This window comes from Chiloscyllium plagiosum, unplaced genomic scaffold, assembly GCF_037043375.1.
Source record: "Chiloscyllium plagiosum isolate Xiang-an unplaced genomic scaffold, Cpla_swu_hap1 HiC_scaffold_28, whole genome shotgun sequence".
Taxonomy (NCBI): domain Eukaryota; kingdom Metazoa; phylum Chordata; class Chondrichthyes; order Orectolobiformes; family Hemiscylliidae; genus Chiloscyllium; species Chiloscyllium plagiosum.
Window position 1 is genome coordinate 32998061 of NW_028270166.1, and position 26631 is coordinate 33024691.

The 26631-nt window shown below is 38.9% G+C and overlaps 1 protein-coding gene across 1 annotated transcript in view; it reads left to right on the forward strand.

The window, feature by feature from the left end:
* Window positions 1-24631, forward strand: part of wdr18 (WD repeat domain 18) — a 208790-nt gene extending 184159 nt beyond the window's left edge. The window contains exons 8-10 of the mRNA XM_043721023.2: window positions 4058-4224; window positions 20494-20562; window positions 23195-24631. Of these exons, the coding sequence (XP_043576958.2) occupies window positions 4058-4224; window positions 20494-20562; window positions 23195-23323 (365 nt within the window). The 3' untranslated portion in view covers window positions 23324-24631. The remainder of the gene's footprint in view (window positions 1-4057; window positions 4225-20493; window positions 20563-23194) is intronic.
* The last annotated feature ends 2000 nt before the right edge of the window (window positions 24632-26631 follow it).

The following is a 26631-nucleotide window of genomic DNA, read 5'->3' on the forward strand; positions in this document are numbered from 1 at the left end:
GACCTTTCCTGACCACATGGCTTTAGCCTACCTGTTCTGCTGGCAGCTTTGTAGAAGTCTCACCTCTCTGCGTGGCCTTTTGGCTTTCTCACTTAACCCATACTTTCCCCACTAGCACAGTTCTGTCTTTTCACTCAGCGTTTCATGTCCTGAGTCCTCCTCCAGATTCTTTGGATCTCATCCACATCTGTCTGGTACAGTTCTCTGCTCTAATTACAAGTGGTAAATTTAAATAAAGTCATCCAACTGCAGTGTCGATGCTGGGGATGTGACACCGTCTCCTGTGACTACACCAAACTGTTATAGGCGTTCTTGATAAATTGATGGAGGACTTAAGGAGAACAGATAATGATTGTTAATTTAATGCGCACACATGTAGAGAACTTTAACTCTGCTCAGTTATAAATACCTTCAAGCTTTAAACAGATTACAGCAAGCATTTTACAGTTTCCACACTTCAATAAGGTGAATAGCAGGTGTCTTTTCCCTGGGTTGGTGGATTTCAAAACTGGGGGAGAAAGATTTTAAAAAGACATGAGGGACAACTTTTTTTAACACAGTAGTTTGTTGTGGAATGAATTGCCAGAGGAAGTGCTGGATGCAGCTACAGTACGATAGTTAAAAGGCATTTCTATAAGTACATGAATAAGAAATGTTTGGAGGGATATGAGCTAAGTGCAGCAGGTGGGACTAGTTTAGTTTGAGATTATGGTCAGCATGGACTGGTTGGACTGAAGGGTCTGTTTCCGTGCTGTATGAGTTTAAGACTATGATTCTGTGTCCCATATTATCTTTGCTTCCCACAGACTTTGTATGCATTGTATGTCCCTCATCTGCGGCCTTTGTTAGCATGTCTTTTAGCTGCTAAATTTGACAGTCTGGGTGCCAATTTTGTTAGTTCACACATGCTTTGTTAGTTTTGATTATTACTGACTATATAGCTAAAGCTTTAAGTCTTATCTAACAACCACTTCAAGGATGTAGCAATTTAATATGACTTATTATATGGAAAAGGGCTTAGTACTTATGTAGCACTGATTTATTCTGGTTCATCTAAGTACCTGTTGATGATATCTATTTTACTATTTTCTATATCTAATACACCAGTGCAGTTTGAGAGTAGAAAACTTGTACATATAAGCATCCAGTTTTAATTGCTTAGGTCTATGTTTAGTTGGATAATCAAACCGAGATTAGGGTGATACTTTTTTATTGGTTTTGTTAGATCAGCTGGATCTATGTCACATTAGTATGTCCTGACACGACACCTTACATTCAGGTTGTTTATGCCTTTTTGGATGACTTTTAATTGAGAATCATTCTGTGTAATTTTGAATTGTTTCATTGCTGACAAGCCATTACTTTAATTCCAAAGTTTGATGAGTTCAGCTGCACTACAAATGTTTTAAGTCATGGGGCATGTGATTTAACGATGCACACTCCCCAATCTGATTCTCAGTTTTCTGTTCGCCAATAGCTTAGTTGCATTGGTTATATTTTGCATCAGTTTCTTTGTTGCTACTAGTTAAGAGATGTTTCAGAAGTTGTTAAGGATTTGGCTCTCAATCAGTACCTAGAGATATCTTGTGGGCAGCACACATATCAACATGGGATTGGATCAGGCATTGGCATCATGTCCTACATGATTGATTAGTTATGGAATACTTGCTGCCTGGCCACATGGGTAACGTCTCAAAGAACAGCCCACGCATATTAGGTGAAAATGAGGACTGCAGATGCTGGAGATGAGAGTCAAGATTGTGGTGCTGGAAAAGCACAGCAGTTAGGCAGCATCCGAGGAGCAGGAAAATTGAAGTTTTGGGCAAAAGCCCTTCATCAGGAATGAGAATTTTCTTGATGAAGGGTTTTTGCCTGAAACGTCAATTTTCCTGCTCCTTGGATGCTGCCTGACCTGCTGTGCTTTTCCAGCACCACACTCGCAAGCCCACACACATTCTCCAACCAAAGTCAGCACCTTCGTAAGAAGAAAGAAATTGAACAATGGAACTGAAACTTCAGATGACCGTGCATTTTCCAGACCTTTAAATATTCAGGTGTTAACACTGCAAACTCATTTATTTACCACAGCTTGAGAAACTGCTCTTAAAATGTGCTTAAGACTGGAGTTTCACAGGCTTAAAACTCCTGACTTTCATCCATAATTTAATTTTATCAAGGATTTTCAGAATTAATAATTAACACAGAAAACTGAAGCAACCGAAATAGGCTAACTGTCGGAGACAGCTCCCACCTGGAACATAAAGCTAATGTCTCTTTCTGACTGATGATCAAACTGAAAATACATCTTTTAAGCTCAAGTTATTTCTCTGTTCACTGCAGGATTATTTTTAAGTAATAAACCACACAGAAATAATTTTTAAACATTTAAAGTTAAATCCTGTAGAGGGTTGAAATTAATTTGAACTGGTGGGTGATACTTTAGCAGAAATTTCAGAGTTCTGAAAAAAATGTCTGTACAGTAATCCACTACAAATTATTTAAAAGTTATTTTTTCCATGGCCTAATGGGTTAGAATATCCCAGTTTTGATCCTTACTTTATGTTGAGCTGGGGGAGCAGAAGAAACATAGTAGTTACTCCCTTAAGCCCAACTGAACAGTTTAAAAAAAAATACAGGTTCTTGATTTTTTTCTCTCTTTATGCTTTCCAAATGCTCTGATTCAGAGCTAGGTTAAATATGTGTGGATGTTGGGTTGGGGATAACACTGGGCCAATAATATCCAATGTCACATAACCTGCTGACATACATTGAGAGTCTTCATAGTTGATGAATGACCATCGCTAAGATGTCAACTCAAGTTAATTTGAAGTGAAGAAAATTTACTGTTTGTTTCAGTGAACTATTGTCAATTCAGTAACACATCATCAATATCAGAGACTACAGAGAGCTATTAAAGGAAACTGCTACAATCAGGGACTTTTCCATCTTTGTTAATTAGAGCAAAATGACTTGTAAGACTGTTGTGTTCTATCTATTCTCCTATTAAATTGATCTGGAAATTCTCCATATTGACTCTGAGCACCTGAAATGGAAAAGTGTATTGCTTTCCAGTATTAACCTGCTTTCTGTCACACTCTGTTATGTCTTTGTACAGCAGTCAATAAATGTGCACAGGCAGGTAGAGCAAGCAGTTAGGTAAGAAAATGGAATGCACAGGAACCTCGATTATCCAAAGGACATGGGCGGGGAGTATTTTGTTCAGTTAATTGAATTCCAGATAATCGAATGCTGGATAACATTGTTTAGCCAAGCATAGGGACTTTGTAATTTTGCCAGATAATCCAATATTCGGATAATCAAATGCCAGATAATCAAAGTTCCTCTGTGTAGGCCTTCATTACAAGAGGATTTGAGCTTAGACATAATGTTTTACTGCAGTTATACAGGGTTTTGGTGAAATCTCGCCTGGAATATTGTGTGCGGTTTTGGTCTCCCTACCCAAGAAAGGATATACTTGCTATAGAAAGTGTGCAGCAGAGTTTCACTGACTTGACACCAGGGATGGCAAGACTGTCAGACAAGGAACATTGGTTTGGTTGGGCCTGTATCCACTAGAATTTAGAAGGATGAAAGGATTAAAACATATAAAATTCTAACAGGGCTATTCAGACTAGATGCGGAAGGAAGCTGAGTCCCTGGTCGGCTACTCTCAACCGAGGGTCAAAAGTCTCAGAGCAGAATGGACCATTTAGGACTGAGGTGAGGAGACATTTCTTCTTTGAGGGTGGCCAATGCATGGAATTCGCTACCACAAAAGGCTGTGGAGACCAGGTCACTGAGTATATTCAAGAAAAAGATTGATAATTTTTTTAGATGTTAAAGGCATCAAGGGGTATGGAGAGATGGTGGGAATGTGGTGTTGAGATAGAGGATCAACTATGGTCATATTGAATGATGGAGCAGATCTGAAAGGCTGACTGACCTACATCTGCTCCTAGTTTCTATGTTTCTAAAGTATTGGTAAATATTGAGTAAATTATCGATGCAGTATGTTACGTATTGTCCACATTAATGACACTCTTGCATTTATTCCTAGGTCCAGTGACAAACGCCTTCCTGATGGTTGCCTCAGCCAACATGTTTAACCCTGACAGCAGACCCAGTCTGAGTCTCCCAAAATTTAGCAGATATTTACACAGTTCAGAAATTACAGAAAATGAAGAGGGAGGTGCTATAACACTATCTCTTCAGCACAACAAGAAGGTGAGATTTTAATCCATAATGTATTTTGAAATTTCATTAGTTGCTGCAACAGGTCTTGTTAACCTCTTCAGGCTGTGACATGGTTGACCACCTCACCGGCAAAATTGAACTGGTTCCACTCTTATCAATCCAGTCACAACCAGAGAATTGGCTGCAATGACTTCTCTTCCCATTCCCACACTATGATCTCTGTTTATTTCCCCCAACAAGGATCTAACCTCAAAGCTAACCTTTGTCTTCCCTACATTCTGTCTGTCAAAAATACATCTATGCATTTCTATTAAAGAAAATGGGCACATTTATCAGCTTCATTCTCTTTAACAACATCCTTTTTAGTTAAATACTTTGAAAATTATGTCCAATAATTGAATTTCAAAATAGTCTCCCTGTTTCAGAGACTCCTTTTTCTTCCTGTCTAAATCTGTGTGTCTAAGATCTAGTCACAATGCTGTCAGGAAGCAAATTAGTCAGACATGATTTCCTTTTCATGAAGCCATGCTGGCTACTCTTGAGTAGACTATGATTTTCCAAATGTATATTACCTCCTTAATAATTGATTCCAACAATGCATGTTAGGCTAATTGGCCTAGGTTACCTGCTTTTTGTCTCCTCCCTTTTTAAATAGGGTTATCACATTGGCAGTTTTCCAATTCACTGGACTTTTCCAGAATCCAAGGATGTTTGGAAAATTACAACCAATGCATCCAATATCGCTGTTGCTACTTTGATTCCAGGATGGAAACCACCAAGGCCAGGGGCTCATCTGTCTTTAGCGCCATTAGTTTGTTTAATATTACTTGTCATGTACTTAAATCCTTCCCCAAATTCTTTAGTATTAATGGAAAGTTCAAAGTATCTTCCACCACTGAGATTGATGCAAAATATCTGCTTAACTCCTTTGTCATTTTCTTGTTCCCCATAACTATCTCCCCAGAACCTACCAGATCATTTTTTCAAAATAAAAATTAGTTCCTTCTAAAGAAATTTGTTTCACTCCTACAGTGACTTTGCCACTTACCAAGTCACTCTTTAATCCAACTCACTGTAATGAGACTAATTTGTAACCTCTATGTATACCTCCAAGAAATATTTTCTCCTTCAGTAACCTAATATTGTCAGCCATCATCAGTGACTGACTTTCTCCAATCTTTCTTAGGATCTCTTATTGGTTTACCTTCTTCACGGAAAGAAAGGGAAAAATTCCCCCTTTGAGATAAAATACTCAAAACTTCCAGTGGTCTCATTCTGCTTGTGATTCTCAAAGAATCTTCATGACTGTCTTGAGCAATCTCTCCCTTCTTAGTACATTCTAAGGAAACTCATTCCCTTTGAATCATTGCTTTGAATAGCTTCATGTTAATACCTTAATTTACTTTTCAGCTGCCTCCTTTTCTGAAGATGTATTAGATATTCCTACTTCTGCAATCAGTCTCCCATTTAATTTCCTAAAATTGACTTTGGTATGTCGAGTCATATTATAATGGAAGCATGTTAACTTCTTTATTACCCCTTGGTTCCAACTGTTCTTTATTATGGGATCCTTTTGCCTATTCTCCAAAATTAATCCCTGTTCCATCTGCAGAAGTCCTATTCCTTCTGTTTCCTTGTGGATTCCAATCTGACTGTCTACCCACCTGCAATTGCATAAGATATCATAGGCATCTGCCACAACCACTGCTTGTCTGACCATTGCTACTTGATGGCTATCAAAACAAGTTTTTAAATTTGCCAGGACGCTATTTCTGATTTCGTCCATGATCGTAATTCCGCTTACATTCTCAAATTTTTTTCTAGCTTTAGTGATTTAAATTCAAGAGTGTTTCTCTCTCCTGGATTGGCAGTAGGGTATTCAGATGAGATAGAGAAGGGATGGAAGAGTGGGAGCGGTCACAGCATTGGTCAAGGAATCAATCAAAACAGTAAGGAGGGATGATATCTTAGGTGGGATTTATCAATTGAGGCTATGTGGGTAAAAGTAAATAAACAAAAAGAGCAAATACTATAAGCCCCCAAACAGTCGGAGAAGTAGAGGATGAAATATGTTATCAAATTTCAGGAATGTCTTAAAGATAACAAGGCAGCAATACTAGGGGATTTAAACTACTCCCATATTAACTGAAATTAAAGACAGAAAGTTCCGGAGGAACTCTGCAGGCCTGGCAGGATCTGTGGAGAGAAAAACACTTTGCGTCTTGCAAAGGGTCACCGGACTCAAAACATTAAATTTGCTTTTCTCTCCACAGGTGCTGCATACTCATCTCTTTATTTTATTTTCACAAAGTAACTGGGATAATTTTAATGTGTAAGGTTCTAAAGAAACAAAATCATTAAATTGTATCTAAGAAAACTTTCTTAGCTGGTGCATAGAAAGCAAACAAAGAGGTGCCTTATTTTCAGAAATGAACTATGGCAGCAGAAGGAATATCAGTAGGGGAACAGTTTGGAGATAGTGACTGTAACTCAGTTAGATTTAGAATAGGTATGGAAAAGGTTAAGGATGGGGACAGAACTAAAAATTCTAATCTGGGGAAGTCCAACTTTATTAAGAATAAGATGCAGTTTGTCCGAAGAGGGACAATATTTTTGCTCTGTATTGTTGTTATTCCCTTCTTGAATGCCTATGACTGCTCTGACATAGTTTATTCACAAGTAACTAAAGTCTGTCAGAGCAGTCATAGGCATTCGAGAAGGGAATAACAACAATACAGGGCAAATATATTCCTATAAAGACAAAATCCAGTGGATCCATGACTGGAGAACCTTGGATGTCAAGTCCCTGAGGAGTATAAAAAGTGCAAGGCACAAATTAAAATGGGTATTAGGAAATCCAAGAGAGTGCATGATAAAGCACTGGCCAATACAATAAATCAAAACCCACTGGGTTTTTATAAACGTATGAAGACTAAAATAAGTAAGAGAATCATAGAAGTAATCAGAGTGTAGACCCAAAAGACATGGACACAGTCCTTGATGAATATTTTGCATTGATTTGATCTTCACGATGGAAAAGGACTACACAGATATAGACATCAAGATACCTAAGCAAAGATATACTGAGAGTAGCGGCAAAGAGATAGTTCACAAGGTTGATCCTTGGAATTAAGGGATTTTCTTATGAGATGAAGTAGAGAAGGTTGAGCTTGTACTCATTGGAAGGAAAGGAGACCTTATTGATGGGGAGCTTGACGGTGTAAATGTAGAGTGGTTGTTTTCCTTTGTGGTGGAGTCTAGGACCAGAGGGCATAATCGCAGGGTAAGGGGTCACCTACCAGTATTTAAGACTGGGATGAAGAGGAACTCATCTCAGATGGTAGTGTACCTTTGGATCTCTTTACTGAAGAGGGCTGTTGAAGCTGGGTTGTTAAGTGGATTCAAGGCTGAGATAAACTTTTAGTCAGTAAGGGATTCAAGGGTTAGGGGGATGAGTAAATTTGAGGATAAGATCAGCCATGACCTCATTGAATGACAGAGCAGACTTGAGCTGGATGACCTACTTTTTGAAATATCAAGGAGTTAATGATTGCGCTGAACTGGCATGAAAGAGGAGTTGATGTCTAGAGTAGATTAATTATGACCTTGTTGAATGGCAGAGCAGGCTTAAAGGGCTTGGTGCCCACTTTGGCTCCTATTTCCTATGTTCTTATGTTCTAAAGTTGATAACTTACCTGGACCAGGTGAAGTGCATCCAAGGATACTGATGGAAGGGAGAGCGGAAATTGTGAAATCACTAGCCATAAGTTTTCATTTTCCTTAGATCCAGGAGTAATGCCAGAGATTTGGAAAATTGCAAACATTACGCCCTGATTTGAAAAAGGGTATAATGTTAAACTCAAGAAATCATAAACCAACCAGTTTCATTTCAGTGGTGGGAAACTTATAGAAGCAATCATTTGTGATAGAATTAATAGTCGCTTGGATAAGCACAAGTTAGTTATAGTGAAGCAACATGGATTTCTAAAGAGAAAATCATAGTTAACTTCTTCATAGTTTTTGAAGAAGTAACAGAGAGGTTTTGTGCGTATAAGTTGGATCTCATAAAATGCAAAGAACAGTAGTAATGTGAATACAAAGTTGGCCAATAGGAAGCAGTGAGAATGGTCAGTGAACAATCTTTGGGCTGGAGAAAGGTAGCGAGGGTAGTATTGGAACCCATGCTTTTCCTGATTTATATTAATGATCAAGACCTTGGTGTGAAGAGGACAATTGCAAAGTCTTCAGATGTTAGAAAACTTGAAACATTGTAAGCTGTGAAGAGGATAGTGCAGAAATTCAAAAGGACATTGAGCAGTTGGTAGAGGAGGCAGATGGGTGGCAGATGAATTTTAATGCAGATGAGTGTAAGGTGATAGAGTTTGGTAGAAACAACTTGTGGAGAAACAGTTTAAAATAAAAGGTACTATTTTAAACATTGTGCAGATGCATAAGTCATCAAAGGTGGCAAGGCAGATGGATAGACCAGTTAATAAAGAATGCAGGATCCTAGCCTTTATTAATAGGAAATAAAGTACTAGAGCAATAAGGTTGTGCTAAATTTGTATAAGACACAAGTTAGATCTCAGCTGGCATAAAGTTCTGTGTGACACATTCCAGGAAGCATGTGAACCATTAAACAAAGTGCAGAATATATTTACAGGAATGATTTTGGCTTGTGAAACTTCAATTATAAGATAGATTGAAGAGGTTGAGACTGTTTTCCTCAGAGGAGAAGCCGAAATGGAAATTTGAGAGAAGTCTTCCATATCCTGAAAGCTTGGGACAGAGTAGAAGGAAAAAATTGTCCACATTGGTAAAAAGATTGAGAACAAGAGGGCATAGATTTAAAGTGTCATTTTTAAGACCATCATCCACAAAGTATTCAACAGGCGTGCTCTGCAGCAGAGTAGAGAATTGCAGCAATCAGTAAATTGCCTTTCACTGTGTGTGGACATGAGAAGTGGCTGTCATTTTCACAGAGAAAGGAGTAACAGTCACAAGGTGAGTAGTAAAAGGAAAGCTTTCCTGGATCAGGCAGTAAATCTGAGCAGAGTTTAAAAGATTAAAATTCTTCACTGGCATATCTTGCAACATTGATCCAGAGGGCATTTCATTATGTTTCTCCTGTAGAATTGATTTGGAGAGTATTTCATTGTGTTTATCCTGCAATGTCTTGCAATGTAATTGTGGTTCTATGAAAATCCAATATCAGCACAGCTTTACACCACAGATCATAAACTATCATCCAATAGTAAAGTAAAATAGAATTATTGTATGCAGTGATCAGTGGGGTAAGTAAATAATTTATCTTTCTGTTTCTCCATTATCTGTACATATGTGGTAGAAGCACAGCATGAGGTAGTTATAGTAGTCATTCCAGCAACCTAACAGAAGTCGAGACAAAGTCCGATAAGCAAACACGATGTGCATTTGCCCAGTGCTCTTAACTTACACAATTTTGAATTTGATTAATTTTTTTTTGAGTGCAGGAAGACTCAGGTTGTAGTAAGCTTTAAGCACGTTTTTCATTACATGCTAAGGTTATGATGAATATTGCAACTCCACCCCAACTCCTAACATTTCCCTGAACCAATACCATACCTCACACCATGGATGGAATTTTCAATGAAAAGCCTCCTTTTAATTTTCTCTGCTGCCCTAAATCATTGTTCAATAGGCACTTGACCCCATTTCTAAATGAGGCTTAGAGAGGCCAGGAAATGCGCATTACCATGCTATTTATGGATGACATCACTATAACACCTGGTCTATTCTTAGCCAACTGTGGAGCATAGGCATTTTGCAGCGTGGCTCATGGTCAGAATAAATGTTTTGTTGACTTCTGGTATCTCAACTTAATCCTTGACCAAAATAATCCTTTTTTATTTCACCAAACCTGTTTAAATCCATGCATCGGTTGAGGGTTGGGGCACAAAAATAATGACATTTTCAAAAAAGAAAGTCTTAATGTTTTGGACATTTTACTAATGTATTTCTGTAAAATGTGATGCTGGATGAATATTGTCAACTTAGGCTATAAGATATAACTAGTAGTAAAATTAGAATCTTTCCCGCTCATTGGCTGTCTCGAGAGGAAATATTTTAAGCCACTATGTTCGAGTTTACACATTTCGTTGGCAATTGTAACAAGTGAGTGACATTTGAAGATGGGGACGGGGGGGGGAGGTTGATGGGTATCAAATAAGAAACATACGCATTGGTGTTCATGTGTTGAGTTAAATGTGAAATCCCTCATGCTTACTATTGGCCAATCACTATTATAAATGCTGAGCTAATTCCTGCTTTTAGAGTCATAGAGATGTACAGCATGGAAACAGACCCTTCGGTCCAACCCGTCCATGCCGACTAGATATCCCAACCCAATCTAACCCCACCTGCCAGCACCCAGCCCAAATCTCTCCAAACCCTTCCTATTCATATACCTATCCAAGTGCCTTTTAAATGTTGCAATTGTACCAGCCTCCACCACTTCCTTTGGCAGCTCAATCCATACATGTACCACCCTCTGTGTGAAAAAGTTGCCCCTTAGGTCTCTTTTATATCTTTCCCCTCTCACCCTAAACCTATTCTCTCTAGTTCTGGACTCCCCGACCCCAGGGAAAAGACTTTGTCTATTTATCCTATCCATGCCCCTCATGATTTTGTAAACCTCTATAAGGTCACCCCTCAGCCTCCGATGCTTCAGGGAAAACAGCCCCAGCCTATTCAGCCTCTCCCTATAGCTCAAATCCTCCAACCCTGACAACATCCTTGTCCATCTTTTCAGAACCCTTTCAAGTTTCGCAACATATTTCCAATAGGAAGGAGACCAGAATTGCACACAATATCCCAACAGTGGCCTAACAATGTCCTTTACAGCCGCAATGTGACCTCCCAACTTCTGTATTCAATACTCTGACCAATAAAAGCAACCAAACTCCTCCTTCACTATCCTATCTACCTGTGACTCCACTTTCAAGGAGCTATGAACCTGCACTCCAAGGTCTCTTGGTTGAGGAACACTCACGAGGACCTTGTCATTAAGTGTGTAAGTCCTGCTAAGATTTGCTTTCTCAAAATGCAGCACCTCGCATTTATCTGAATTAAACTCCATCTGCCACTTCTCAGCCCATTCGCCCATCTGGTCAAGATCCTATTGTAATCTGAGGTAACCTTCTTTGCTGTCCACTACACCTCCAAATCATTTATGTAAATGACAAAAAGTAGAGGACCCAGCACTGATCCTTGTGGCACTCCACTGGTCACAGGCCTCCAGTCTGAAAAACAACCCTCCACATCCTTTGAGCCAGTTCTGTATCCAAATGGCTAGTTCTCCCTGTATTCCATGAGATCTCCCATGGGGAACCTTGGCAGATCTTACTGAAGCCATATAGATCACATCTACCGCTCTGCCCTCATCAATCCTCTTTATTACTTCTTCAAAAAACTCAATCAAGTTTGTGAGACATGATTTCCCACGCACAAAGCCATGTTGACTATCCCTAATCAGTCCTTGACTTTCCAAATATATGTACATCCTGTCCCTCCGGATTCCCTCCAACAACCTGCCCACCACTGACATCAGACTCACTGGTCTATAGTTCCCTGGCTTGTCTTTACTGCCCTTCTTAAACAGTGGCACTATGTTTGCCAACCTCCAGTCTTCCATCACCTCACCTGTGACCATCGATGATACAAATATCTCAGCAAGAGGCCCAGCAATCACTTCTCTAGCTTCCCACAGAGTTCTACGGTACACCTGATCAGGTCCTGGGGATTTATCCACCTTTATGCATTTCAAGACATCCAGCACTTACTCCTCTGTAATATGGACATTTTGCAAGGTGTCACCATCTATTTCCCTACATTCTATATCTTCCATATCCTTTTCCACAGTAAATACTGATGCAAAGTACTCGTTTAGCATCTCCCCCATTTTCTGCAGCTCCACATAAAGGCCGCCTTGCTGATCTTTGAGGGGCCCTATTCTCTCCCTAGCTACCCTTTTGTCCTTGCATTTGTAAAAACCCTTTGGATTCTCCTTAATTGTATTTGCCAAAGCTATCTCATGTCCCCTTTTTGCCCTCCTGATTTCCTTCTTAAGTATACTCCTACTGCATTTATACTCTCCTAATGATTCACTCGATGTATCCTGTCTATACCTGACATATGCTTCCTTCTTTTTCTTAACCAAACCCACAATTTCTTTAGTCATCCAGTATTCCCTATACCTACCAGCCTTTCCTTTCACCCTGACAGGAATATACTTTCTCTGGATTCTCGTTATCTCATTCCTGAAGGCTTCCCATTTTCCAGCCGTCCCTTTACCTGCGAACATCTGCCTCCAATCAGCTTTTGAAGGTTCTTTTTCATTAAGCAGCTCCAGTTAAAATGTACAAGATTGTAGACAGCATTTGACCTATCTCTGATCGTGTGATTTAGCCAAAGAGACTATCATACAGGTTCATTCAAGTGATTCTTTCTGCAGAAATAGGGCCCCCACTCATAATTTGCCACGCACAAGCTTATCTGTTCAATTGCGGATGGCAGATTGGACTTCCAGCTTTGGGACTCCAATCAGAGGACCAGCAGCTCTTGGCAGCCTCAGCAAGTGAGGGGAGTGCTGCTGAGGCAAGTTAGTGATCGGGGGCTCTTTGATATGGAGGCTCTTTGGATCAGAGGGGGAGTCAAACCCCTCCAGTTGGCTTATTGGGACCACAGTGACTGCTTTCCCAGCCTGTGACCCCCTCTTTAAGGTATCAGAACTCTGGATAACCACTCTGTTAGTCCCTTTGGCCAGAGAAATTCAGAGAATTAGTTTTATATTGCCTTCATCAAAGTGAAGATTGGTGCCACATGTCAATCACTCTGTATAGATCCTTGAACAGCTGCACAGACACATAGCGTAAAGGGAACACTGTCCCAAGGAAAGCCAGCTCACCAGCCCCTTGGCATGTTTGAAGGTGTGCAGTAGGGGTCTGTTCCAGCCGGAGATGCTCACATAGCATGAAAAAAGAATTAAAATTACAGCAGTGTGATACCTTTCCATTATGCCCACAAGTCAAAAGCAAATTGTCCTGGTCTGAATTGGACATCCTGTTGTTCGGAGGTAGTTAACTGTTGAGTAAATCAGGAAAAATACTTATTACATTCGTGGATTTTCCTCAGTAGGATGGATGACAATTTTAGTGGGACTGTGAATCAATCAAATATTAGTCAGAGTCCAAGTTGGACTGCACCATGGCCTACTGTGTCTGAGAAGCCAGAAAAGGCGGTCAGCATCTTGATTAACATAGTTACCCTGAAAAATACCAGAATTATAATTCTTGGCATCCTTGGCAGCTAATAAAGATGATCAAATTCAACATAATCTAAGATACCACCAGGCATGGATTTTATATCAGGAACCAGGTAAAAGGATAATTTCAAAGAAAATATGAGCAGCATGGGCAAGTTAGTTGGAAATTTGTTCAGCATTTTAAGTCAAGATAGACTACATACGATTAAAGATACACTTAAGCTCAGCATGTCGACTCAGCGTTTGTTATTGTACATGAATTCACAAATTACTCAGAAGAAAAGTAGAAAGGAAGACCAACCTCTAAAAATCTGTTTTAAAACGACTTGCAGGTTTACTGGGAATGACAGCAATATATGCAAGTTGAAAGAGTGGCCAATGTGAACTATTTAATGGCACAGCAGCAGAACGAAAACATTGGGATGGTGCTGTGGCTCAGTTGCTGGCACAGCTGACTCACAGCATCAGGGACCCGGGTTTGATTTCTGCCTCGGACAACTGACTGTGTGGAGTTTGCACGTTCTTCCTGTGTCTGCATGGGTTTCCTCCGGGCGCTCCGGTTTCCTCCCACAATCCGGAGATGTGCAGGTCAGGTGAATTGGCCATGCTAAATTGCCCATAGTGTTAGGTGCATTAGTCAGGGATAAATATAGGGTAGGGGAATGAGTCTGGGTATGTTACCCTTTGGAGGTGGACTTATTGGGCCAAAGGGTCTGTTCCATACTTCAGGGAATCTAATCTAAAAAAATTTATAGTAGGGCAACAAAGTGGGATGCAGGGGGAAAAAAAAAAAATCACAAAACAAAATGATGAAGCTGAAACTAAGGATGAGCGCAAGTTAGAATAAGTGATTAATTCATCCAAATATTCACTACAGAAGATATCTGTAACTTAAGTAGAATAAACAACTACATTATAAATTAAATTGAATACTCAAAATAAGTACATTTAAAGAAGTTTACAGCACATAAGGAGACTGTTTAGCCCATTATATTTGCATTAGTTATGTGCCTGAGGAATCTACAACTAATTCCGATTGCCTTCCATCTTCCTAAAAGCCTATATTAGCATTTCCTTCAAATACTTATCCATTTATTTAAATGATGCAATGCCCTCTGCCTCAATCATTCTCTGTTACAAAACATTCCATGCTTGAATAATCTTGAGTAAAGCTGAAAAAGTGTTGCTGGAAAAGCGCAGCAGGTCAGGCAGCATCCAAGGAGCAGGAGAATCGACATTTCGGGCATGAGCCCTTCTTCAGGAATCTGAAGAAGGACTCATGCCCGAAACGTCGATTCTCCTGCTCCTTGGATGCTGCCTGACCTGCTGCGCTTTTCCAGCAACACATTTTCAGCTCTGATATCCAGCATCTGCAGTTCTCACTTTAATCTTGAGTAAAGACATTTCTTCTAATATAATTCTTGAAAATTTCAAATTGATTCCCTTTTCAAATGACTTTCAAATATTAGGAAGTGGTCTATTCTATGTTTATTCTCAAAACGTTTCATAATATTGAGGCTTTATTAAATCTCCTGCTGGCCTTCTCTACTCAACCAGAAATCGGCCTAGTCTGTCCCTATAACTAGTTTTCTATCCTTGGCGTCATCTAGCTACATTTATATTAAAACGTTTCAATATCTTTTCTGTAATTGAACATCAAAAACTGGATACAGTGCTCTCATTGTTCTTATGCAATCGCTACAATATTCCTTCATTGGACCGTAAGCCTACACTTATAAATTTTTAAATATTGTTAGCCTTTATTTAAAAGTCCTTGTATTTGCCCCTGCCGATAGTTGTAATGTTATGCTATGAAGGAAGGTCATTAACTTCTAAATAAATTTAAACTCCCAGTTTTCAGATGAAAATTATGCCATAAGAAATTAGATTCTGCACAGAAATGTTTTATGTATAATTAACAAAATAAGTACATTATATTTCTAAAACTCAATTACTTAAACCTGAATTCTCAGCAAGACACTCTCTGTCCTATTTTATTTCCATTTGAGAATTCTCTTATTCATTACAGGATCCTGAGAGTTCCTTCATGAAACCAAAATTAAGATGTACCACTACTGTCAGGAGCTCACTTTGATTCTCAGTGTTCCTGATTTTCTCTGAATTGTGAAATTTGTCAGGGATCTTATTGAATCCACTTCAGCAACCCTCCCTTCATGATTGTAGACACTTCAACTGAAGCATGGGCCTCACTGTACTCGCGCTCAAAGACTCCAACTCAAAGGTAGCCCTGATTTCTGATCACCCTTTGCTTCTGATGTACAGTTTTGAGTCTATTTTCTCTCTGCTTCTCCAGGCTCTAGTATCTGTTTCAACATTTTCCATGAGAGAATGCACAAATAAACCCAACACTAAAGGACGGCCTCTCGACAATCTATCCCTATGGCAATGAATCATATCTGGGATTTCAATGAAATACTGCCAACTATAAACCTGTTCGTTGATCTTGGAATCAATCATATCTTTAATAGAGACAACCTCAGTCTTGCCAGGCTCATTGGCTCCATTGCAATGCTCAAATGAGGCATAGATTAATGTTTTCACACTTCCAACACCGACCTTATTAAAGAAAAACTAGCCACCTTTAAAATGCAATCACTTTAGATCTGTTTACAAACCTCCCAACCCAGTTACTTCCACAATCTTATATACCCAAACTAAAAGTAATATTTCAACAACATATGAATTATAAAATGAATCCGACCTACAGCATGAATTAATTGAGTTTGTACTCCAATTCTGTTTCTTCTAAAAATATAACATTTCTCACTTCTGCTACCTGACTGTCCAATCTGCTAACATGTTTGTGTCCTCCTGAAATCTTCTACTGTTACTAAATCTCTTATTCTGGTATCATCATGAATTTTGTTGATGTCGTTCCTCCACCAAAATCCAAAATGAAGAAAGTTCTGATAGGGCTTAATAGATGTTGGGAGGCTATTTTTCTTGGCTGAAATCTTTACTTACCTGTTAAGCTTTTTGGTTTATTTTACCTTGTAGCCTTCTAATCATCTTTTCACCTAACCATTGCTTCTTTCCTATCATCATAAGAGTCATAGAGGTCTACAGCATGAGAACAGCCCTTTGACCCAGCTTGCCCATGCCTTCCAGTTTTCACAATGAAACAAGTCCCATTTGCCTACATTTGGTCCATAAGGCTCCATACCTATCCCCTCCACAAATCTGTCTAAATGTTGCTTAAATGTCAAGATTGTACTGGCTTCCACCACTACCTCTGGTAATCTGTTCCAAACACTCACCACCCTCTGTGTGAAAGAACTATCGCTCTGGACCATTTTGTGACTCTCCCCTCTCACCTTAAACCTATGCCCTCTAGTTTTAGACTCCCCTATCATGGGAAAACCTGTTGGCTATTCACCTTATCTATGCCTCTCATGATTTTATACACCTCTGTAAGGTGGCCCCTCAGTCTCCTATGCTCCAGGGGAAAAGGTCCCAGCTTATCCAACCTTTCCTTATCATTCAAACCTTCCAGTCCAGGTAACATCCCAGTAAATCTTTTCTGCACACTTCTAGTTAAATAATATCCTTTCTACAGTAGAGCCACCAGAACTGCATGCAGTACTCCGAATGTGGCCTCACCAACAGGTGTGCAAGTGCAACAAGATGTCCTAACTCCTGTACTCGATGCTCTGACCAATCAAAACAAGCATGCAAAGCCACCTTCACCACCCTGTCCACCTATGACTCCACTTTCAAGGAGCTATGAACCTGTGCCCTTAGATTTCTTTTGTTCTATACCACTCCGCAGAACCTTGCCATTGACTGTGGAAGTCCTGCCCTGGATTGACCCACCAAAATGCAACATTTTGCATTTATCTAAACACTGTCTGCCATTCTTCAGCCTGTTGGCCCAGTTGATCAGCTTTTGCTGCATTCCCAGATAACCACCTTCACTGTCCACTATATGCAGTCCTTGACCTTTGTGGAAAAATCATACTTCATGTGAAATAATTATTTCAAATGAAGGTCTGCAAAAAGAAGTTTTAATTAGGTTCAAAGTGCAGTACTTGGATTTATACTTTGGAAATAGATAATGAATTGGTTGAATGGAGGAACATAGCTGGTATTAGAAGATTTTGTCGAAGATGCTAAAGGAGGCAGCTAAGCACTAGGGATAACTTTGCTTCCAATTTATATGTTTGACTTGGATTCAGAAATTCATTGTAGCTTAGGAATTACAAGATAAATTGGATCTTAATTTCAATAAGGATACTCCATGTAAGTAGAAAAACATTGAGTGACATGCGTAGTGAATTCAAATGGATATAGCCCCTTAAATTCAATGTAACCAATTACTGCAGAGTAACAATTGTTAAAGCCAGAATGCTGAGATATACATATATAGGCACAACAATAGAATGAAAGTTAAGAAAAGTCATTGTTAAACTGTACAGTCCTGCAATCAGACTACATTCTGAGCACTGTGTTCAGTTCTGATCAAAACGTGAAGAGATTTGAGTGCAGGAGACAGTTTAGAGAAAGCCTTTGCTAGAATTGATAGAAGGTTGCCTAAAGTATCAAAAAGATCCAGGTTTAGTACCTGTTCTGTGCTAACGTATCTCAGCCAGTGCAAGAGTGATTATTATCCAGTGACTCCTGCTAGAAACTGTACAGCAGTCATGTTAACTTTCAGCATGGACCAGTGCTCAATTGAATAGGCTGCCTACAAAATCTATTTTAGTTTACCTGTTCTTAAAGCATGGCTGGAGGTGCCTGTGCAACTCATTTCCCAGCTGCAATCTCTACCCTAAAAATGAGAGGGGAGAAAATTGGAAACAAAGTAAAGAATTGCTAACTGAAAGTGTTAACATTGACTGTGAATATTGAGTACATCTGAAGCCCTCAGGAGATTGCTTCAGCATTAAAGGCAATAAATGCTGGAGTCTACCAACATTCAACGCAGTTTCATAAAATTGCATCCCTATGAGATTTAGTCTAATTAATGTTTATACATTCCCATTGTTTTTGGATTGTTTCCCAGTTCCCATGTGACTTTCTTGCATTATAAGTATAATAAGTTGTTTGAAAGTCTGGTCAAAAACATTTGTTATAGTTATGAGATACTCTAATGTTATAATATTTTGGAACTTTAAATTTAGCTTTAAATTTAAAGTAAACAAAGAGGGGTTAGAGGTCAAGAAAAGCTAATTTATTTCCCTACCTAGATAAATGGTTAATGTGTTTCACATGACTGTGCCAAAGAGGACAGAGGAAGTCATCTTTAACGATCTGGTTACAGATTTCCCTACACAGACAGCGTAGCGTAGGCAAGAAGCTGTGTGTGGCCAGCAGAGAGACAAGGTTACTTGACTTTGAGCTGTCACAGCCTTATATGGGGGGTGGGGTATCCTATAGATGAAGAGACACGTCTTGTAGCCTTATGCATATTCTGGGAGATTTGTTCTGGATGGGCAGAGGGAAAAAGAATGATTGCAACAGGCTTTACCACTGGTGGTGGATTTAAGAAGCTTTCCAAAAACACCTTGAGTCAGTCACTTGTACTTGTTACTCAGCTAAGCTCAGATACAAAAGTGCAATGGGTAATAAGTATAAAAGGAGAATATTAGTTTCTGTAGTTTAAAATTGTAAGTTAACTACAAAAATAAAACGGTATTTAGTCAATAGTGTTATTTCAATATTATTTGCAGTAAAGGTATTTAAACATGAAATATTGTCAGGTCATTCTTTCAGCAAATAGAATTTCAAAGACTCATGGTCTTGATGAAGGTTGCCAACCTGTCAGAAAACTCCCTTTTTTTCCTCTTACATCAATATTTGGGCAGCATGGTGGCTCAGTGGTTAGCACTACTGCCTCACAGCACCAGGCACTCATGTTTGATTCCAGCCTCGGGCTTCTGTCTGTTTGGAGTTTGCATGTCCAGAGATGTAGCGTTTAGGTGGATTGACCATGCTAAATTGTCTATAGTGTCCAGGGGTGTTTCAGGTTAGGTCGGTTAACCATGGGTGATGCAAGCTTACGGGGATAGGTTGGGGCATGGGATGGGATGGGATGGGATGCTCTTTGCGGGGTCGGTGTGGCCTCGATGGGCCAAGTGGCCTGCTTTCACAATGTAGGGATTCTGTGATTACTAGGATATTGCTGAAAAAAAGAGACCTTTTGTCAAAACCTTTTCTCTTGCACTCATCAAAACATTTTCAAAAATACTTTGGTTCAGGGCAAAATATGCTTCTGAATTTGTTCCTCTGAATGCGAAATGACAGCTTTGCTAAAATATGTCCTTTCTCAGCAATGTTCAAGTTCTGTACTATGTTACAATGGTAATTGCTCCCTGAGCTTTCTTGTCTTGTTCTTCTTAAACTTAAAATACCGCAGTCTCTTTCTGCCTCCAGTGTTGAAATCAATATTCATTACATCATCTCTGATTGTAATTTATTCATCCTCTCCCATAAAGTTCTCAACTCTGTAGTGTATAGTTTCCTCGGCACTGACTCTTACAGAGATATAGTTTCTCTGAGTTGCTGGTGTATAGTCCCTTGGGCACTGATACTTGCAAAATCTCGATCTAGCACCAGATAATGCAGTATAACTCTAATGATTACAGTAAGATTCAGTTCAAACAAAGATTTGGAGAAACACCCCCATAGGAGTTAATCTGTCACCCCATTAGTTTCTAGACGCAACTTTACTTTAAATGTTAAAGATTGTTTCCTGTTTGGAAATAACTACATCATCAGCACCCAAACAGTGTTCAACAGGACTTCTCCAGAATGTGGTTGACTCTTAACTGTTGACATTTGCCAATGATGCCCACATCCCATGAAAAAAATAAGTGTTTCTGATTGTAATTGGTAGCCTATTCAGAGATTTGGGCATTTTCTGCTGTGTATGCAATGTTCTGCAATGTGCACTTGCTACCTGGAATGATTATTTTTACTTTTAGAATATAAGTTATGTACAATTCCAAGCTAAATCGTTTGCTCTGTTTTTTCAACAGGAGTCTCAGGAAAGTTACCTCAAAAAAGCTGAGGAGTTGTATTCTGTTATGTGCACTGCCGCAGATAAGGTTTGTTGGGCTTTAATAGATTTTTGTCATGTGCGGTTTAAACTCTACCAATTCTTCCACTGCTGATTGTTAAATTTGTCTGTGAAATGAGTTTCCACAGTTTCTGGTGGACAAAGGCCTACAAAATAAAACAGACTTTAATTCAGCATTGATAGACGTTTTCATTGTCGTGGAAATCACCTTTTTCTTTCAATTGCAAAATTATTGTACGTTGAGTGGCCCTTCTGAGTGTGGGCCTAAGCTGTATTGCTGGAGTAGAAAGGAAGCTTCCCTCTTCATCTGAACAGTGTTTCACCTGGTCTAGAATGCGCTAGGTGGGTAATGCAGAGGTTGCTACTCTTGAACTGGAATTGCTGTTCATGGGCTCTTTGAAATGGTAAGCTATTCTATTTCCAAGCAGTAACACCCTTCACCTTGATGAATCCAGAAATACTACTCGAACATAAATATCTGTTTTGTGAATTACTGGAAGAGCAAAACAGTTTGTCATCAGTTGAACAATGTATGGATAACTTATCAAGGGAACCTTTCAATGTTTAGGCATGTCACATTTGTAAAACGTAGCACTCCCATTTTGATGGCTGTTCAGTATCGCTCTGATACTCCGTGGTAGGGAAAGAAAGAATGGTGCTTTGGTAATTTAGTCTCCTTTCCAGTTTTAACCACCAACAAATTACTTGCCCCATCTCTGTGTTTATTATCCCTTTCTACATCATCAAAAGCATTGAACTCTATTTCCCTGTTTCCTCTAAGCTCAAAAATAATATGTCCCACACATAATAGGAAGCATTTAGAAAGCAGTGACAGATTCAGACTCAGCATGGATTTATGAAGGGGAAATCATGCTTGACAAATCTGTTGAAATTCAATGAAGATGTAACTAGTAGAGTTGACAAGGGGGAACTTGTCAGTGTGGTTTACTTGGACTTTCAGAATGCATTTGACAGAGTCCCGCATAAGAGATTATTGTGTGAGATTAAAGTGCATGGGATTGGGGGAAGTGTATCGAGATGGATAGAAAGCTGGTTGGCAGAGAGGAAACAAAGAGTAGGAATTATGGGTCCTTTTCAAATTGTCAGGCAGTAATTAGTGGGGTGCCACAGGATCCCAGCTATTCACAATATATATTAATGATTTGGATGAGGGAACAACATGTAACAAAGTTTGCAGATGATACCAAGTTGAGTGGGAACATAAACCGTGATGAGGATGCAGAGGTTCTTCAGCATGATCTGAACAAGTTGGGCGAGTAGGCAAATCAATGGCAGGTGCAGTATAATTTAGATAAATGCGAGGTTATTCACTTTGGAAGCAAAAACAAGAAGACAGATTACTACCTTAATGGTTGTAAATTTGAGAGGGGAGTGTGCAGTGCAACCTGGATGTCCTTGTGCTCCAGTTGCTGATGGTAAGCATGTAGGTGCAGCAGGCAGTAAAGAAGACAAATGGTGTATTGGCCTTCAGTGGAAGAACTTTCAAGTACAGGAGCAGAGATGTGTTGTTGCAGTTACACAGGGCACTGGTGAGGCCACATCTAGTATTTTGTGTGCAGTTTTGGCCTCCTTTTCTGAGGAAGGATGCTCTTGCTCTCAAGAGAGTGCAACGAAGGTTTACCAGGCTGATTCCGAGTAGGTGGGACTGATGTATGAGGAGAGATTGATTAGAGTAGGATTGCTTTTGCTGGAGTTCAAACGAGTGAAGGGGATCTCGTAGAGACTATAAAATTCTAACAGGACAAGACAGGGTAGATGCAGGGAGGGTGTTCCCGGTGGTGAGTTCATCCAGAACCAGGGGTCACAATCTGAGGATTCAGGGTGGACTATTTAGGATGGAGATGAGACATTTCTTCACCTAAAGAGTGATGAGCCTGTTGAATTCATTACTATAGGAAGTAGTCGATGCCAAAACATTGAATGTATTCAAGAGGCGGCTAGATATAGAACTTGGGACGAATGAGATCAAAGGTTGTGGGGAGAAAGCAGGATTAAGCTATTGAGTTGGACAATCAGCCATGATCGTGATGAATGGCGGAGCAGGCTTGAAGGACCAAATGGTTTCCTCCTGCTTCTGTCTTCTATGTTTCTATGTTAATGGTTTTGCATCTCATTTCTGTGCTGAAGTCAAGATTTATCTCCCTTGTCTTTAAGCATGTTAACTGTGGAACTCCTCACTTTCCTTCATCTTTCTGCCCTAGAAATGCTGATTTTCTTCAGCTGCATATCTAAATATAAACAATCAAATGTTATTCTCAGCAGTAATTGTAACCCAGTCAGACCAGCAGTTTTCTGCTTAAGTTAGTTTCTCTAGGGACTGAGGAATCGACTTTTTTTTTTGTGCAAAAAAGGAAACTGGAAATAAATAGCGGTCTGTTAGCTCCTTTAATGAGAAATATTAGGTTGATTTGGATGTGAAGTATTCACAGTTTATACGACAGTTCAGCCTGATTTGACACGTCCCAGTTACTGTTGAGCCTGGCAAGCATTTATAGTTTTAAAAAATATTTGATTTCCAGCTTGATAATTTTATTGAATGTATTTATCCTTTCAGACAAGTTCATTAAAAATGTTTAATGTTAATAAGACAAATTGCAATTTGTAATCCGTTGTTCAGATACATTTTTTTTCTTATGCAGCATTTGCTGGGAGATGGCGAGAACACAAAAATGAGAGTGGCTGAGCTGGAAGACGAAGTGAAGACATTGAAGAAAATCAATAGAGACTTGTATGATTTTTCAGTGCAAGTTCTGACCAAACAGACATAAGTGAAGAAATACTGCAAACTAGGAAGCACCCAGTGTCAGGTCGCTGTTGGTATTACAATAATACATTCATTAGCATTTATAAAATGAACTGCCATATTTAAACATTTCCACTTGTAGTCCCACTTATGAGTTTGTTTATCTGAATTGTTTTTGCTGAGGGCAGAGGTATTTATGCTCTATGCTTCTTCTCATTTACACGTATTCACATCTACTTAAGTCAGATGTTTCTTTAGCTGCTTTGAAGCTGTACTTGTTGGCCTGTTAACAATCTTGATTTCAAACATATGAGTCCAATCCTAGTTAGGACCCAAATATAAATTTGCCAGATTCTTTAAAACCTTTGGACTGGGGGACCCAGTTGATACTAGATCTTCCTGGTGATTTTATATGGAGAGGATATTGCTTTCTCCTTTGTTTGAATTGTATTTTGAGAATCAGTTTGTAAATATAATCCAGCCGTACATATGAATTCCACATATGACCTCTTGAACCCTGTTTGTACTTCTAACTTTTCTCCATAAGTTTGTTCTGTTTGAAAGTTATGGATTTGGAAACTTAAAAAGGATTGTTTATCCGTTACCTAACTGGGTTTAAGATCTGTTACCTGTAAAGGAAACATGGATTTAAATCTTATTTGTGGCCTGAGGCTCCATGGTACACACATTGTCCTATCTTTCTGACGATAAGAGACATTCAAGTGTTAAAATAATAATTGCAAATTCTCTGTCGGCTGTGAAGTATTAGGTGTCTCCTATTCCATTTCTCCTGTTCTCCTGGTCAATTCTCTGGCCTCTGATTAGATAATGATGTATGTGGGTCATTCTGGAATTCATATCGGATTTATCCTGACACTGTGGTTTCTCCTCTTCCTGTGGGAGATTGCCTTTTACTTGACCACTTTTCCACAGTGTTGTAATCGTAATCAGGAACTCAGTGTGGGAAGATTGCTGGCATAGATCCACATCCCATTTTGGGCATTCCAGTGTATGATCAGTCACCAAGACAACAATTGGAATTGCAATGTCTGCGCAGTTACTGGGGTAACTGATTTGATCATGTAATACAAGTCACACACGTTAACATTTATTATTATGATTTTTGTTTCTATTTATGTCAATCTAACCGGCATCTCCAAATCATAACTGTAGTTTGATTGACAGGAGCATTTAGAATCCCAGTCCCCTTTATGGTATATTTGCATTCTACACTGTGCCTCATATTTGAATTGTCTATTGTCTCTTTTATTTGTGGGAAATTTGTACGTATCTGGAGCATCTGACATTTTTAAAATAAATGTTTTGAAATAAATCTGATCTTTTTAATATGCAGTTATTTTAAATTAAATTCAGCATAAAATTGGCCAGAGTACAATGTCTGTATTAGGTTTTACTATGAGAATTTGTACCATTTTTCCTATTACTGTAGAAATATTAACTGAATCTTACAGCAAAGTTTAAAGTTCAGTATTATAAGAAGAAGGGGATTTATTTAAAAGGTTTCCACCATCTACAATAATAACTAAGTTAAGAACAAGTCTAATTAGGCAAATATATTTTCAAATAGCATTCAACAGAATCCTTCACATCAGTAGGGAAGGTCACAGCTTACAAAATAGTTGACAGATAAACTCTGCAAATTCACAAATTGCTAGACTACTGTCAACAGTGCAGCATTAAGTGAAAATACTGTGCTTGAAGAAAAAATCAACAGTATTTCACAGCAATCTGTTATGAGTCCTGGATAGTTAGGATAATTACAGTATTTATGAATGAGAAAACAAAACCTGATGCTTATGGATATCTATAAAGCAAAAAGAGAGACCAACTACCCTTGCAGAGATTAGAGACTTAAGCCAATTATTCAGCTCAGGTAGAATGCATTTGTGTTCGAATCTGGATAGATTTAATCTAATGCATGAAAATGGATGGTAACAGAAGAAAACATAAATACTGTGAAGAAATGACAGATTCTGAACAGAAAATGATTCTAAGTGTCAAGTTAAACATTTATTATATAATTAAGGCTCTGGTATGTTTCTGAGGATATTAATTCTTCACAGTTGAGTAGCCAACTAATAACTGTTTGGGGTCACAAGTGGTGAATTACCTCTTTATTTATAGTACCAATAAGACAGAACCTTACCCAACAGGACAGCATCTTCAGCAGAAATCATAGTTTAGAGGAAATATTTGATGCTGTAAATAAATATTATAGGATTACATTTAAAGTACAAACTAATCAGTTTGCTGGGGGAGCCAGGATGTTCAGTTGACTACTGTGATTTAGAATAATGCCAACTGTAAAGGTTCAATTCCTTTTCTGGTTAAAATAGACTTGGTTCCTGCATCTCTCTCTGCCTGACAGAGGAAGGCAGTGGCAAACTGCCAAGAACAGCAACTCAGGATGATGCATTAGTGGACAGTGAGCCAGGGGACCTGCATGAGGCAAAGGAGTTGTGGAATGGGGTTGAGTTGCTCTACGGTACATATCCAACAGTAGGATGGACACTGCTGCACAATAAACGAACATTGATGTCAACAGTAGAGGACAATATCACAGCAACAAAGTAAATGGAAATGTTAAAAATGAGTGGAAATATTCAGGTCTGGTTGCATCTATAGAGAGCATTGTTATTATTTCAAACTACTTACCTTTTTTAAGAACAGAGTGACCTCCCATTTTATGAACTTCCTGGTCATAATTCCAGTTATTAACCAACACAAGCACACCTTATGGAAATGCCTGTAATATAGAACCAACCTAGACTCGCATTAAAGAAATGGATGAATATTGCTCTCTTGGCACTTTAAGCAACTTCTTATTTAAGGCAGACTAGTGTTCTATTCCTAATTTGCATTAATTGGTGGACCCATTCTACTTGCTATTCTTCATGAGTACAGAAAACCATCCAATGTTTGTAACTCACCTTCTAGAACTCTGCTGTTGAAGAAATGATTTATATTTAGCTTTTTATAATACAGATTATGTAATTGGCTATAAGCCTATCACGGTAGAACTGGACTGTTATGTACCTGCTGGTTGGATTTTTATTTTTAATATTTTTGAAAAATGGATTCTTTTAGATAAACCACTGCTGAGAGACTTTACTTGACATATTTTGTTTTTAACTGAATTGGTTCAAGGTTAACCCTAACTCTAAACTTGTTGGAACGTTAACAGTACATTGCAGTTGATATAAGGATATTGCAAGAACTCTTTTCCAAAGGACCATTGTTGGGTGTCTCATTTTTATGAAATAAATTGTGATTTATGCCTTCTTCCTAAAGTGTAAAGTATTGTTGCTGAGA